Raw genomic sequence first — 16,761 nt, 5'->3', positions numbered from 1 at the left:
ATTTAACCATGGTTACCATGGTTTACCCATGCTAAAGCTATAGTTTAACTATGGTTAAACACTAGTGCACCATGATTTCACCATAATTAAACCATATCTTACTATGGTTAAACTATGAAATTACTGTACGATGGATCCAATGCAAAACCATGGTTTTACCTTAACATCAAACCATGTTTTTTTTTTACAAGGGATATAAACTACTAGTATTGGTCCAGTTGCTAGGACCATGCAGGAACGAATTGAAGTTGGTCTAACTTGCTAGGACCAAGAACTAACAGAATTTAGTCAAATATTATCAGGACCTGTTTGATAAATTGAGTGATCAATAGAGTCTAGGTACAAGTAATGTGCATTGATCACACTAGTGTGTAAGCCTAGGACCAAATAGTGTACTGTCACATTGGTCTAGCCCTAGAAATACAGCAGCCCTGTAATTTTGTATGAAACTAGAGTGCATGTTGCACGTACAAGAATTCATAGTCTAGCTGCACACGGTTATTGAGTTATTGAGTGTGAATTATAGCCACATTGAGAGAGTGTAGTCTTTAAGACAAGGTCTAGTTGATATAGACTAAGCCTATGCAGGTCTAGTAGAAGTATTATACAGTGTATACCTACAGCCTATGTTGTAATTCAGTTAAGTGCAAGTACTAGTCAAGTACCCATGATGGCTAATCAAGTTATTGGGAATGCCCCCCAGTTAGATTCTGGTTACACATTTGAAGAGCGGACCGAAGTCTTAGAGGCATGGTTCACTTCTAATGACATAAAATTAGATGAAAAGCAAAAAGCATTGTTCTTAACAGGATTAGGTAGCAAAGGTTATCACACCCTTCGTGCACTGTTACAGCCAGATAAGCCATTAGCTAAAACATACAAAGAATGCATTGATGCACTGACTACACACTATTCGCCAAAGCCTACAGAAATTGTGCAAATATATAAATTTTACACATGCACACAGCAAACAAATGAAACCATCCCTCAGTTCTTAGCAAAGCTCAGACAGCTTAACGATGGTTGCAACTTCAAAGAACTGGAGAATATGTTGAGAGACAGACTAGTAGTAGGATGTTCAGATGCATGTCAACATACAACGTAAACTATTGGGAATGCCCCAGTTGACTTTTGAAAAAGCAGTCAACATTGCGACAGCAATGGAAATAGCGAAGCAAGATGTGGAACAGATCAAGCAGATACAAAAGCCACATGATGATCCTACATCGGTTCATAAACTTCAGAGGAAGGTGACCGCTGAACCGCAGAATAGGACTCCAGCAAGGACGGTGAAGTCCAAGGACAAGCGTTCTACTCCAAGCCCAAATAGATGTTGGAGATGTGGTGGTAGCAGCCATGAGCCAGCGACTTGTAAATTTCGCGACGAACAGTGCTACAAATGTTCCAAAACTGGTCACACGAAGAGCCAGTGTGAACTAGTGAAAGCCTACCAGCAGAAATTATATCAAAAGAAAACACAATCTTCAAAGAAAGCACATCACTTAGATGATGAGGACTCTGCATCAAACTCCGAAGAAGGAAAAATTTATCATTTGGAAGACGAATCGATTTACAGATTATCAAATTCTGATCCATACATGACCACTATGATAGTGAATGGCGCAGAAGTACAGCTCGAAATTGATACTGGAAGTCCATGGTCTATTGTTTCAAAGGCAGTGTACAGTAGAATCAGCAACGATTCCAAGCTAACTTCCAGTAACATTAGACTCAAGTCCTATACAGAAGGGAAATTAGACATTTCTGGTAAAGCCACAGTTGATGTTCAGCTTGATTCACAGATGAAGCTGAAGCTAGTTGTTGTTCAACGAGGTGCCAGCCTGATTGGAAGGGATTGGTTACAGAAGTATCCACAACTGTTAGCACAGTTAGCCAACCATTGTCAGGAAAGAAATTTAATTATAGAATGTTTCAGTTTAAACATGTGTTCAACATATTTTCTTGTCCAGGTTAGGGTTGTCTTGTAGACAAGCATGTACATATGTTTTGAATATTTTAAAAGCAAGCGTTGGAAACGTTGATACCCCCCCCCCCCTTAGAGTATAAGTGTACCAAGTTGATGTCATATTTTGTACCGGTGCTAGAAATATTTCTTACTAGGTGTAGCATTTTCATACAGGTGTCATAAATAGCCAATACAGTGCTCTAGCTTTTATGAATGTAATTGACAGATGCATAGGAATTGTATTTTATTAATAAGAATGTGTTGCTTTATGCACATCTGTTATTTGAAAGTCTTTGAATTACTTTATAGAAGTTTTACAGTTAGTCCTAGTAACGGTAGGGTATATTAGGAGGTTAAATTAAGTAATTCAGGGAGAACCACCTAAGCTAGACTACAGATGATATTAGAGGCAGTCCAAGTTAAAACTGAGGGACTACGTCGGTGACGAGATAACGACCCCAGCTGCCACCGGTTCTCCACCGACATGATTCGTCATAATTCATGTCATCATTGGGGGCTCAATCTCGTCCACTAATTCGTTGAAGCCACATCTCTCTGATCTGGGGCTTACTCATCAAGGGGCAACACAGTCTGCGGAGGCCGAGGCCGAGTGGAAGAGACATCGCTAGCTGCGGAGGCCAGGAACTGGACCGACCACCAGGGCCGAGTGGGGCATGTCAGGCCAGATGAGATGATGGGGGCTAAAGTCAACGATTACCGTTAAGTTAAGTTGTATTTTGTTATATCTATGTATATTTTCATGTACAATTATGGTAAACCCAATCAAAAGGAAACCACAGAATGACAAAAGAAATTTGATTAAATCTTTTTAACAACTGTATTCATCAGTTTTACGTATTTTTTATTTGGTGTCAAGCAGCAGTAGATAAATAATTAAAAAAAGTCACTTCCCACGTGACAATTTGGAGGTCCCACCGAGACACTGCTGCTTGAAATAATTCAAAATTATTAAGGAAAGAAATTAATCTGTGGTCATCTTTCCAAATGGATACTTTATTGATGGTCTATTGGTAATAACTCTTAAAGTATTTCTCCCCAAGGTGTGCATTGAAGCCTTGGAACTAATCATACTTGCTATGCTTGATTTTACATTTGGATAGGACAGTGAATTATTGTGGGAAATTTTCGCTAGGAAAATATATTTCATACCTTTTTTCGGCCGGGTAAACAGCATTTAGGGAAAGCAGACCCTGCTTTAATGCTATGGTATAGTGGGCTGTTGGTCGTTAGGATAAAGGATATGTCAGGAAGAACCGTTTGTTCTCAATTCACATAATTACTGTCTATTCTTACGGGTAATTCGTTGTCATGGTAGCGAGTATTGAATATAACAGACTGTGACTTTGTATGTGTGAAGTGGGCTTTGTTGATCGCATGGTTGAATAATTGTATGCTCGTGGAGATACGATTTCTAGTGCGGTGCTTGTACTAGCTAGGGTTTGGCATTTGGTTACCAGGTTAAAGCTATTGTTGCTTTGTTTTGCGGACGCCTTTCACAAGTCAAGTCTGGTTGTTAGGATTAGGAATTTAGTCAATATGGCTAGTATAAAAGAAATGAAGGAATTTTCTACTTTAGGTAGAGAGATGGGACTTAGCGGTGGCGAATTAAGTAGTTTTGTCACAGAGTCAATGGAACGTGAGCGAGAACGAGAAGAGGAAGCTCACGAATTGCGCTTGGCCCAAATTAAAATAGAACAGGCGAAAATAGAGGACCGTCCTCTTGAGTTCAGTGGGATTAAGCTGAAGGTAGGAAAGTTTGATGAATCAACTGACAGTTTTGATTCGTACATAACAAAATTTGAATTGTTAATGGATAGTCAGAACATACCAAAACAGGTTAGGTGCTTGCATTTGATTTCGAATCTGACTGGAAAATCACTGGATGTAGTGAATAGAATGAAAAGCACTGATCGCACTGATTATGATAGGGTAAAGCGTGAGCTAATGGAATACTTCCATCTTACTGAGGATGGTTATAGGAAGAAATTCAGGTCAGTAAGACCAAATAGGGAAGAGCGCCCAAAACAGTTTGCTGTCAGGATGAAAGGATACTTTGATAAGTGGTTGGATTTGTCTGGTGTTGGTGATTACGATTTCTTGGTCGATTTGGTTGTTAGGGAGCGATTTTTGGATTATTGTCCCAGAGAGGTAGTTGGATTCTTGAAGGAGAGGAATTGTGGGAAGTTCCATGAGATGGTTGAATGTGCTGAGATATATGTGTACGCGCATGGATTGCATACTTTCATTGGTCATAGTAATGATAAATTTAATCCTAAGAATCAGAACCAAAGACGGGATCAAAATCAGAAACAGAAATCAAGTCAAATCCAAAACCCTAAGTCAGTATTAGGTTCACAGGTAGATATGAAACATAAGTACCGGTATGCTAGTTCAGTGGAATATAACACGAAACCTAGTTATGATACTGGCGGTACGAAGTATGGGTGTTACATGTGTGGTAGTCCGAATCATTTGAAACGGAATTGTCCAATGAGGCCCATAGTTCATTCAGCCCAGGCTATGAGTGTGGAGGACACTCCGATTGATAGCGTTAGGTCAAACAAGTCTAGATTGCATTCGAACGAAAATTCTATGCCGATAGAAACTTTGCGTTCAGACAATATGGAAGGTAGTCAGTCGAAATCCACTGGATTTGTTGAAAGTTTAGCCGGTTGTGTACTTATAGGTGAAGTTCCATCAGAGAGTGATGCAAGTGTTGAAACGCTTGGTATGGCGTGTGAAGAAATTGGTGCGATGACTGATATGCCAGTTGTGTCGGGTAGGTTGTTACCCATGAACAAGCCCGTTTCCGTGCTGAAGGATTCTGGGAGTAGCACGAGTATAGTGAGAACGAGTTTAGTATTAGACAATCAGTTCACGGGAGTGATTCAGTTGGTTAAGCTGATAGATGGCACTCTTAGGCGTTTTCCTAGGGCAAAGGTCATGCTTGATAGTCCCTATTTCATTGGAGAGGTCAATGCATTGTGTGTGCCCAATTGTTTATGTGACGTCATTATTGGTAATGATGTGAAGGGGGCACGTGAGCCCAAGGATCCTGACTTGCAATGGGTGCCTAGTATAGTTCATACGGAGAATATATATGATCACATGTCCAAAGTTAATGTGGATAGTTCGGAAGATCGATCTTCCGAAGTTGTTGATGTGCAAAGTTCGGAAGTTGTGTCTGGTTTGAATAATGATGTTCGGGTTTCCAAAGATGTGCAAAGTTCGGAAGTTGTGTCCAGTTTTGAAGATGCGCATAGTTTGAAAGTTCGGTTTTTCGAACTTAGTGAGTCGGTTCCGAAAGTTGAAGTTGAGATTTCGGATGATGTTTCTCCATACGTGGATGAAGTGATGGGTGTTGAATTTAAGGCACAGAAGGAACATAAATCTAAACCTAAACAGGATTCGAGAGTGAAAGACTCGAGAGTGAAAGTTAAGCCGGAAGAGTTTTTGCGAGAGCAAAAGGGCGATTTGTCAGATCAGGCTTTGTGGAGTAAGATGAATCATTGTCAAAGGGATGAGAGAAATCCAAGTGTTGATGCTGATACTTGCAATGAGGTTGGAGATGAGGAAGATTGTATCAAAGATACTCATGATATGCCATGCTCATTTCAAAGGGACTTTGTGAGTCATGTTCATGATTCTAAGGATGAGGTTCGAGAATTGTTATGTGAATACCAGGATTTATTCACGAACGTTCCTAAGCGAACTTTAGTGGCTGAATGTAAAATTCATTTGACAAGTGATGGACCTGTTCGTTCTTCCCCTTATACTAGGGTACCCCAAGTTGTCGAGGGTGAAATAGAGGAGGTTGAGTCGATGCTGAAGTTGGGGGTTTTCGACCCTTCGGATTCGTCTTATGCGCATCCAATTGTATTGGTTAGGAAACCGGATAGTTCAAACTGGTTTTGCATAGATGTCCGGCACCTTAACAAGATAACCGTGTTTGATCCTGGGTCTATGTCAAATGAGCTAGGTGTGAGAGCTTAGTTTACTAGGACGTCGAGTATTAATTCTAGAAATATGGTTCAGAATATACTTACTGAAGATTATATACTCATACACAATAAAATACTTGCACACTGTACGCTTTCGTAAAAAAAAAAATAATAATAAATATTTAATGCATATAATATCTGTACACTCATGAATCATAATATTTTCTATATTCACGTTATGTAAAAAGAAGTCAAAGGCCATTTTGTTTTATATGCAATCCTATGTTGTCCGGATAAAAATGTGCAGGTTATTCATGATCTTTTTATCATTTTATTCCAGGTATCCTTGGATCTTCGAAGCTAATCATGATCGCAACTCATTAACAATTCGCGATTAGAAAGTAGAATAGGGATTTACGTTGGTAGGGCTTACCTGTGAAATTAGTTAGAATAGGGAAAACTTGTAGGTTATTTAGTTTAGGAAATAAGATTGTAAAACTATTTTTTTTCAATTTATATAAAATCTGTATGCAATAACATTAAAAAAAAAAAAGAATCGTCTTGTTCGTTAAGAAGTCTCAGACTTATCGATATTTTATAACAGGCACTTTCATTATACAAAATATATATTTATGTGTTATAATATGTTGTATTCGTACAAGCGCTATTGAAAGGTGTTTGAAGATATTGCAAATCAGTAACTGTGTGTTTAGGATATAAAGTTGTTACTATAATCGATTAGAAAACTAAACATTTCAAGCAAGAACATAACATTGAATTTAAATAATATACATGAAACGGTTAACGTAACCATGCATTGAAGCTTCTTAAAAATTTTGAAGGAATTTATGCATACGAAAATACGAATCTTTGAAAACTTAATGGCGTTGCAATAATTCTAATTTACTTGAATGGTTAAAAAAAATACTAATTTTGAGAAGAATACTGATTTTAGATACATAAAGCAATGTTTAAGATTATGAAGTACTTTCATTTATTGAAAATAGAATACTATTAAAAACTATGAAAGTGGTAAAAAACACTGCATTTTGTTTTTAAAAAAATTGTATGAAGAAAGATTACTGAACTTTTATATTTTACAAATCAATGTAAGCTTTCATAGAAAGATTTTTTCACAGAAGAGATTGTAAATTTTAATGTATTTGGCAGAACTCAAATTGATATTTTGAAGTTGAAAGTTAACTTGATCTTTTACAAAACTAAAGAAAAGCTTACAGATGATTTGATATGAAATGGTTTCGTATAATACATTTGGCATATATGTTATGTAGGTATAGAATTCGATATTATTTGATATGGATAATTAAGTTAATTAAGATAATTACAAAAACAGTGTTTTTGGAAAGAATGTTATGGAAGTTTGGTCAATGCTTTGTTAGTAAATTTCTTTAATGGATATAATTCAGGTTCCCTTAATTTCATCTTAAGGTGGGGGATATTGTCAGGAAAGAAATTTAATCATAGAATGTTTCAGTTTAAACATGTGTTCAACATATTTTCTTGTCCAGGTTAGGGTTGTCTTGTAGACAAGCATGTACATATGTTTTGAATATTTTAAAAGCAAGCGTTGGAAACGTTTGATACCCCCCCCCCCCTTAGAGTATAAGTGTACCAGGTTGATTTCATATTTTGTACCAGTGCTAGAAATATTTATTACTAGGTGTAGCATTTTCATACAGGTGTCATAAATAGCCAATTCAGTGCTCTAGCATTTATGAATGTAATTGACAGATGCACAGGAATTGTATTTTATTAATAAGAATGTGTTGCTTTATGCACATCTGTTATTTGAAATTCTTTGAATTACTTTATAGAAGTTTTACAGTTAGTCCTAGTAACGGTAGGGTATATTAGGAGGTTAAATTAAGTAATTCAGGGAGAACCACCTAAGCTAGAATAGACTACAGATGATATCATAGGCAGTCCAAGTTAAAACTGAGGGACTACATCGGTGACGAGATAACGACCCCAGCTGCCACCGGTTCTCCACCGACATGATTCGTCATAATTCATGTCATCATTGGGGGCTCGATCTCGTCCACTAATTCGTTGAAGCCACATCTCTCTGATCTGGGGGTTACTCATCAAGGGGCAACACAGTCTGCGGAGGCCGAGGCCGAGTGGAAGAGACATCGCTAGCTGCGGAGGCTAGGAACTGGACCGACCACCAGGGCCGAGTGGGGCATGTCAGGCCAGATGAGATGATGGGGGCTAGAGTCAACGATTACCGTTAAGTTAAGTTGTATTTTGTTATATCTATGTATATTTTCATGTACAATTATGGTAATCCCAATCAAAAGGAAACCACAGAATGACAAAAGAAATTTGATTAAATCTTTTTAATAACTGTATTCATCAGTTTTACGTATTCTTTATTTGGTGTCAAGCAGCAGTAGATAAATAATTAAAAAAAAGTCACTTCCCACGTAAAGCAAGCCCTAGAAGTATGCATAATTTGCAAGATGTTATGCAAGATGTATTAAAAAAGCATGCGGAGTTGTTTGATGATAGTTCAGTCGGACAACTGATAGGATACAAGGCCAAAGTGTATCCTCAAGAAGAGAACAATCAACCAAAGTTCTACAAAGCAGCCCCTGTTTCCTATGCTGCCAGGAAGCAGATAGACAAAGCATTAGATAGCTTGTTGGAGGACCGCATCATCAAGCCAGTGAAGACCGCAGATTTTGCATGCCCAATCATTGCAGTCCCTAAGCCAGATGGACGGATGAGAATCTGTGGTAATTACAAGCTAACTGCAAACATAGTCCTGAAGGTAGAACAGTACCCCCTGCCGACTCTGGAAGACCTCCTACAAGAACTTGAAGGTGGAGAAAGATTCACCAAGCTTGATTTAAGTCACGCCTATCATCAGATAGAATTAGATCCGGAAGCCCGCAAGTACACAACAATCAACACACATAGAGGTCTCTTTGAGTATACAAGACTACCTTTTGGGATAGCAAGCGCTCCAGCTATGTTTCAGAGGACAATGAAGAGCCTCTTGGCAGACATACCTATGTGCAAGCCATATCTCGATGACATAATTATCAGTGGCAAGACTGATGAAGATCATCTGAGAAACCTGGAAGCAGTTCTTTCAAGACTAGAAAGCAACGGTTTACGCTTGAAGAATAAATAAGAACCTTGTCTATTTGTTGCTCTGGGCTATGAAGCTTCAGGTGCTATGGCAGCTAACAATGAACACGGTCCCTGTGCACATAAAAGAACAAATGTTTACACCAATGATGCAGTGTGCATAATACATAATCCTCTATCTCCCCCCAAGTCTTGGGCGTGTATTGTAGAGAAGATGGCAATACAGGAACGAAGACTGAAGAAGTCAAATTAACAAAGATGGTGCATCGTCGAAATGAGTCCATAAAGCTCCATGTATAAGATCAAGAACCGTGGGAATAACATAACTAACACTAAGGAACGCGAAAACAATGTGCAAAGTCAACACCAGTGCAAATAACAGGAAACTCTTGAACGCAACACTAATGTCAGTTGAACTGGCTGAAATCACATGGAATAGTCCGAGTGCCAGACACGCTGTCTGGTGCGACAGGTAGAGCGCTGTGGTGCTGTAGGAGGGGTGCCAGGCGGAGAAGCAGTGATCGGTGCAGGAACCGGATCCAAGCCGGGGGCTGCTGGTGGTGTCTCAGGCGGCGTTGTGAGGGAGTCCTTCACGGTAGAGGGGGGATGCGTTCCACGAGGGGCATCCTTGGCTGCCTGCGGAGGTGAGGAAGCGGCAGAAGCAGGCTCAGGGGGGCGGCATGGGGCATCTGCAGTGCCGGTATGTCGCAGGGAGAGTGGCACCTGTCCCACACGGCTAGAGAGGGGTGCGGACGCTGGACGGTGACGTAGAGAGATGTCTTCCTCCATAGTCAGTGGGGGTGGGTGCTGTCGCACAGGCACATATTTCCGAAGAAATTTCCTGTTGCGGAGGGTGACCCTCCCAGAACCATCTACTCGGATGACGTATTGGTCATACCGTCGAACTTCGATCACAGTCCCAGTTCTGTCCCACTTGAGTGGGTGTGGTCCTGTCTGATTCTGGAGGCGGACGTGGTCTCCGACGGCAAGGGGCAGGAGCCGTTTAGTATGCTCGGACCAACGTTCTGCGTCCCTCATGTGACGGGTACGAAGTGCTTCTTCCCGAGCTGCCAGGGTCTCGCGCCATGTGTTGTGTGGTAGATATTTGCCTGGGGCAATGGGGATGAAGTCTTGGATTGGATGGCCAAAGACACACATAGCCGGGGAGAGCCTGGTGTCCCTGTCAGGAGTGTTCCGGTACTGCAGCATAGGCCGTTGGAAGGTATCAGTGTCGAGGGCACCTGCAGGGCTGGTGTTGGACATGATGAGACGTTTCACGGATTTGACAGCCACCTCAGCACGACAGTTGCTATGTGGGTAAGCAACGGATGAAAGTCTGTGATGAATGCCCCAGTCCTTGAGAAAGCGGCGTGTGGCAGCCGCTGTAAATTCTGGGCCACCATCCGATGCTAGTTCATCCGGGATCCCGAAGGTGACGAATGTCCTCCGTAGGCAAGAGATGAGTCCAGTTGCCCCTTGACTGGACCTCTCAACGAGGGGCCAATTGGAGTAGCGGTCCACGATGACCAGGTAGTTGCAGCCCTTGTAGTGAAAGAAATCGGCACAGATGCATTGGAAAGGGTAGGCCGGAGACAGCAACGGGGTCGGAGGTGCACGCGGGTTGGAGGGTGCGATCCTGTTGCATTGGTTGCACCGGGCACGGAGAGCTGTAATGGCTGGAGTGATGCCAGGCCAAAAGACTGAGGACTCCGCTCTGGCTGTCATAGAAGTTACTCCTTGGTGCGCAGCATGCAGATGAGCCAATACTTCCTCCCAGAGTGATGGTGGTATGACAACGCGGTCTTTGTAGAGGAGGACACCATCACTTGTATAAAGGTCGTCACGGAATGGGAAATATTCGCGGAGAGGTGAGGGGAGCTCATGACGAAACTCCGGCATGCCAGCTTCAACAGCATCGAGTAGTGCTTGCATGTTGTCGTCACTAGTTGTGGCAGTACGGACCCGGTCCCATGTGACTGACTTCAAGTGGAGGGACTCCAGGGCACACATAGCAGAGGAAAGCGTGCAAATCCCGACAGTGTCCTCTTGTGGGGCCATGGTTCGGAGGCCTGCCATGAGTGATTCGGAGTGCAGGAACATGGCAGGGGTCAAAGAGATTGTAGCGATGTCATCAGGGAGGTGCAACTTCTCTGGCTCACCGGTCGGGTGTCTTGAGAGACAATCTGTGGCACGGTGTCTGACGCCTGGAATGTGGACCATACGGAACTTGTATCGCAGGGTTTTTTCCTTCAAATTCCTCAGGCGGGGATTTGGGATGTCTTGTAGGGCGCGATCAGTAAAGATCTTGAGGAGGGGCTTGTGATCGACAGCTATGGTGAGGTCCTCACATCCCAAGACAAAGTATCTCGCCTTGTCCAGGGCATCAGCTACGGCTAGGGCTTCGCCTTCCACTGGAGCATAGCGTGCCTCAGCGGCATGGGTGAATCTGCTCCCAACAAGGGTGATCTTCCAGCCCGTGTTGCAGCAGAAGGGTTCAGTGTTTTTGCAGCTGCAGTGTTTTTGTAGGAGCCAGAATCCGATGCCATTCTTGGACCAGTCTGTCGCGAGGCAGGTGGGTTTGTGTGGATCAAAAATGCGCACGCCTTCCTCAATCTCGCTGGCAATGGTGGCTTTGGACTCGTCGAAAGCTGTCTGGAGTGCTGTGGTCCATATGAAGGGTGTGTTGGGCTTCAAGAGGTCACGGAATGGGAGCATCTTCTCAGCCATACTGAAGGCGTAGGACACTTGATTGACAAGGCCAAACCAGGAGCGCACGTCTGTGATGCCGGTGGGCGTTGAGAATTCAAGGATGGCTTTTAAGTACTTCTCACATGGGCGAACACTGTCAGGGATGATCTCAAAGCCAGCAAATTCGACAATATCCGCACGGAAGGTGAACTTCCTAGGATTGAGGGTAATCCCGTTGCGGCCGCAGATATCCAGCCATTCAACAGCCTGGAAGAAACTGTCTTCCACCGTGTCAGCCCACAGGAGGACGTCGTCGACGCATTTCGTCTTATTTTGGATGCCCGAGACGATTTCATCATACCGCCTGGTGTATCCATCTCCGGAGGCAATGTAGCCCTGAGGGGCTGTCTTGTAACGGTACCTGCCCCATGGGGTAATGAAAGTGGTGAGGTGTCGGTCCTCTGGGCATATGGGGACGCTGTGGTAACCATTCCATGCATCTAATACCGTCTTCTTCTTCCCATGAGGGACAGAGCGGGCCTGAATGAAGGGTGATGGTGTATGGTGCGTTTCACGTGTAGCATGGACGTTGAGGGCCTGAAAGTCGACTGTTCGACGTGGTTTACCATCCTTCTTAGCACACACCACCATCCTGTGGCACCATGTAACAGGCTCCCCAATGGGTACAGGTTCCAGCACGCCCAACTGCACATCATGATCCAAATTAGCCTTGACGGCATCACGCCAATGGAGTGGGACCGGCACAGGTGTGTGATGAGCGACGGGTTCCGCATTTGAGTCTACCATCAATTTCATCGGGGGGCTATCCATGAGTGGCAAGGGCTGATGCTCACAGGTATTGAATGTGCTGGACTGGTAGTAATCTAGGAGATACTGTTGAAGCTTCTCACGGTTTGCGTCAGTCGCAGGAAATGGCAGTTTTGTAGGAGGCGGTGGGGGCAGTTGACGCCGAGGGCAGGGACAGGCGGCCCGCTTGGGAACCTCCTTGAGGGTGGCTGCTCTGTCTGATTGTTGTGCCCCTTGTGTCATGCCAAGAGTAGGGAAGCTTTTTGAGATGATCCCCAAGGCAATGCAGGCCTCTTTGCTGAGGAAGAGCTTATCAGAACTGTCTGTGACGTAAGTGAGTTGCCGTGACTCAACCATGTGGCCAAGAGGATCTTGGCCAGAGAGGCGTAGGGGAACGGCTCCGAGGATCGTAATGCCGCCCTCAGTTGCGGTGTGCATCGCCATGGTGACAGGAATGAGGTCTTGCTGACGTAACCCAAGGCGGCGTCGGACCTTTAACCCGGCGAGGCAGCTCTGACACCCAGTGTCCGCCATAGCTGGGATGGCGCTGGTTTGTGAGGGGGATGACAGGTTAAACCCGAGGGCTCGATAGTCCTCCGGAACAGCCCTTACAGTCACATTGAGGTATGGCTGAGGAGTTGATCTCTTCCTGTGCCATGCTTGGGAAATGTCATCATATACGTGGTGATCAATGGGGAGGCCATGTGATTGTCCTAGGTCACGGATAGCACAAAGGGTATCGAAGACGGCCCCCTCCTGCTCACCCGAGGAGGTCGACTGTGACGTTTTTGGCTTGCCCTTGGTGCGGCAGACGTCCTCCACGTGGTGGAACTTGTCACAGTGACCACATTTCTGTCCATAGGCCAGGCACTGCATCTTGCGGACACGAGCTGGGGCACTCCGTCCGTGTCCTTTCTTGCCACAGTAGGCACACAGTTCCTGTTTGTCCTTGGGTCCTGGGTGCGCCTGCTTAGCTTTCCTATAGGAGGAGTTACTGGCCGTTTCCGTGTGTGAGTCGAGGAGAGAGGAGGCAGAGCGTTTACCAGCCTCTTTCGCTTCAATGAACTGGAAAACCTCTTCCAGGCCCATGTCTTGGTTTTTGTCCCCTAAAAGATCGAGCTGGATTTCAGAATCGGCAATCCCCCTGGTAAGCACACCCCGCATGATTGCGTCAGTGTAATTGACATCAGCATTACAGGCAGGGCAAGCTATGATGAATTTGCAAATATCTGCTTGTCCCCGCAGACGGGCGCCGAAGCTGCGAACTGTCTCGTCCCTGTCTTGACGCATGTTGTGGAGTGTCACGCGGGCAACCATGGTGTTCTCCTCTCGTACGGCAAGCTTCTTGATGGCTGTCAGCACCTCATCCTCAGTTTTGTTGGTGAGGCTGCCACCAGCAGCTCGTGTGAGGTCCTTCCGTAGGGGCTCGTCACAACATTCCAGAAGCTGGAAAACTTTGTCTTTCCCAGTGATCTTAGTGGCATCAACGTAGTCGGACCACCGCGACTTGAAGTACGCCCATTCCTCGCTGGTGCCAGCAGCAGCAATCGTTGGTCTCTTGACCTTCTCGACCTTGGCGGCTTGTCCAGAGGTGTGAATGGTACTGTGGGCAGTTAGAAGGGCAGCTACGATGGCAGCATCAAGGTCTGGTGTGGCGTAGTCACAGCCGGGAATTGGGCAGTTAACGGTAGGCATGTTTGAGAGTTGACCGTGTTCATAAATAAGAACCTTGTCTATTTGTTGCTCTGGGCTATGAAGCTTCAGGTGCTATGGCAGCTAACAATGAACACGGTCCCTGTGCACATAAAAGAACAAACGTTTACACCAATGATGCAGTGTGCATAATACATAATCCTCTAAAGAAGGAGAAGTGCGAACTGATGAAAGACTCAGTGACTACCTTGGTCATCGCCTTGACAAGAAAGGTCTCCGGCCTCTTCAAGACAAACTAGATGCCATACGCAAGGCAGAACGCCCAGTGAATCAAAGCCAACTCCAGGCTTATCTTGGTTTACTTGGATATTATCGCAAGTTTATACCCAATCTATCCCAGGAGATCGTACACTTGACTGAAATGCTGAAAGCAGAATTCAGATCAACCTCCAGTGGGAAGGGAAGCAGCCAGCCTGACCCTAAGTTCAAGTGGGGAAAGAATCAGGAAAAAGCATTCCAGAAATCAAAGCGTCTCCTACAGACTGACAGCATCCTGACGCATTATGATCCAGCCAAACCCATTCTGCTACAGACAGATGCCAGCCCATAAGATTAGGTGCGGTGATAAGCCATGTGGAATCAGACGGACAAGAACACCCTATCGTATTTGCTTCACGCACTCTCAAGCCAAGTGAAGTCAACTATGCGCAGTATGAAAAGGAGGGTCTGTCGATAATCTTCGGACTGAAGAAATTCCACAAGCAACTTCATGGAAGGTAATTTACGATTGTGACAGATCACAAGCCATTGATGGGACTCTTTGGAGACCACAAACCAGCAAGTCCGATGGCCTCGGCTCGTGTTGCAAGATGGCACATGATCTTGTCGGCATACAGCTACAAGATAGTACATCGTGAAGGAAAGAAGCACCAAAACGCTGATGCGTTGTCTCGCCTACCACTCCAGGGAGAAGAAACACCATGGAATCATCCAGAGCTTGCAGAGCTAGATGAAGCACTAATGCCCCGAATCAACATGTTGACTGACCTTGAAACACGCCCTCTTGATGCACAGGAGATGAAACGTGCCACCAAGAAAGACAGAGTACTGTCCAAAGTAAAGCATCATATCCTGGATGGATGGCCAGCAACAAGAAATCTGCCAGATGAACTGAAGCCCCTCGCAAGTAAGAAGGACGAGTTGTCAATAGAAGATGATATAATCCTTTGGGGATCCAGAGTGATTATCCCTGACAACCTAAAAATGAAGGAGAGAATCCTGAACGAGTTGCACAGTACGCACCCAGGGATCGTGAAAATTAAGTCACTAGCCAGGTCGTACGTATGGTGGCCCAAGATAGACAATCAGTTGGAACAGCATGTGATGTTGTGAAAGCTGTCAACAGAATCAGCACAGCCCTGCAGCAGTACCCATACACCCGTGGGAGTTTCCTGAAAAGCCATGGAGTAGGATCCACTGTGACTATGCCTCCATTGGTGACGAGAACATCTTGATCGTCGTAGATGCGCACAGCAAATGGCTCGAAGCTATTCGCGTGAAGCGAGCCACAGCAAATGCCACAGTGATCGCCCTTAAACGGTTGTTTGCAACACATGGATTACCAGAGACCGTGGTGACAGACAATGGCACACAATTTGTTTCAGAAGAGTTTGCCACTCTGATGAATAACAACATTTGCCATATCCAGACAGCACCCAAGCACCCAGCCAGCAATGGTCTTGCCGAGAGAGGTGTACAAACTGTCAAAACAGCAATGAAGAAGGGACAAGGAAGTGACTTGGAAAAGAAACTTCAAAGGTTTTTGTTGACCTACAGAGTCACTCCACAGGAAACAACAGGAAAGACACCCAGTGAACTGATGTTCAAGAGGAAAGTCCGCACAAGACTCAACAATTTGCGTCCAGATCTGAGCAAATCGGTTAGACGGAAACAGTCTACCATGAAGAAAACAGGATATCGAGGAATCAAAGAAAGGGTCTTTGCTGTAAATGATCATGTGATGGTCAAAAACTTCAGCTCAGGTACAACATGGCTTTATGGAATAGTATTTGAAGTCATCAACGAAGTCATGTACAATGTACAACTGACTGATGGTAGAGTTGTCCGCCGTCATATTGACCAGATGAGCAAGTATTCCCCATCCAGTGAACATGCCAACAGTGAGAGGAAGGAGTTCCAACCTCCAGAGGAACCACCAGTTGTGTTCCCTATGCCTGACATTAATCCAGAGCCAGAGAATGCTCCAGAAAGTGAAACAACACAAACAAATGAAGAAAATACAAAAGAACAAAACAAAATATGCCAGAAAACATAGACACAAAACAACCAGAAAGACGAATGTCTCGTAGAAATGTGAGCACACCAAAAAGATTTCAGGATTATGTGGTGTATTTCTGCAAGTAAAATATTTGGTGAAATTGTTATGTACAAAAGTAAAAGGTTGCCTTATAGTTCCAGATGTAAAAAAAAAAAAAAAGATTTAATGTTGTAATGTGTTATGCAACTTACAGTTATTCATTAAGTGTATGCTTAAGTTGTAAAGTAAAC

The 16,761-nt window shown here is 44.0% G+C and overlaps 1 protein-coding gene across 1 annotated transcript; it reads left to right on the top strand.

The window, feature by feature from the left end:
• Nucleotides 1–8,395: 8,395 nt before the first annotated feature.
• Nucleotides 8,396–9,088, top strand: LOC129271798 (uncharacterized protein K02A2.6-like). The gene has a single exon (XM_054909061.2). It carries the CDS (start codon nt 8,396–8,398, stop codon nt 9,086–9,088), a length of 693 nt encoding a protein of 230 aa, XP_054765036.2.
• The last annotated feature ends 7,673 nt before the right edge of the window (nt 9,089–16,761 follow it).

This window comes from Lytechinus pictus, chromosome 11 (assembly GCF_037042905.1).
Source record: "Lytechinus pictus isolate F3 Inbred chromosome 11, Lp3.0, whole genome shotgun sequence".
NCBI lineage: Eukaryota > Metazoa > Echinodermata > Echinoidea > Temnopleuroida > Toxopneustidae > Lytechinus > Lytechinus pictus.
The sequence above is the reverse complement of the archived record's forward strand: the minus strand, read 5'-3'. Positions and strand labels throughout refer to the sequence as shown.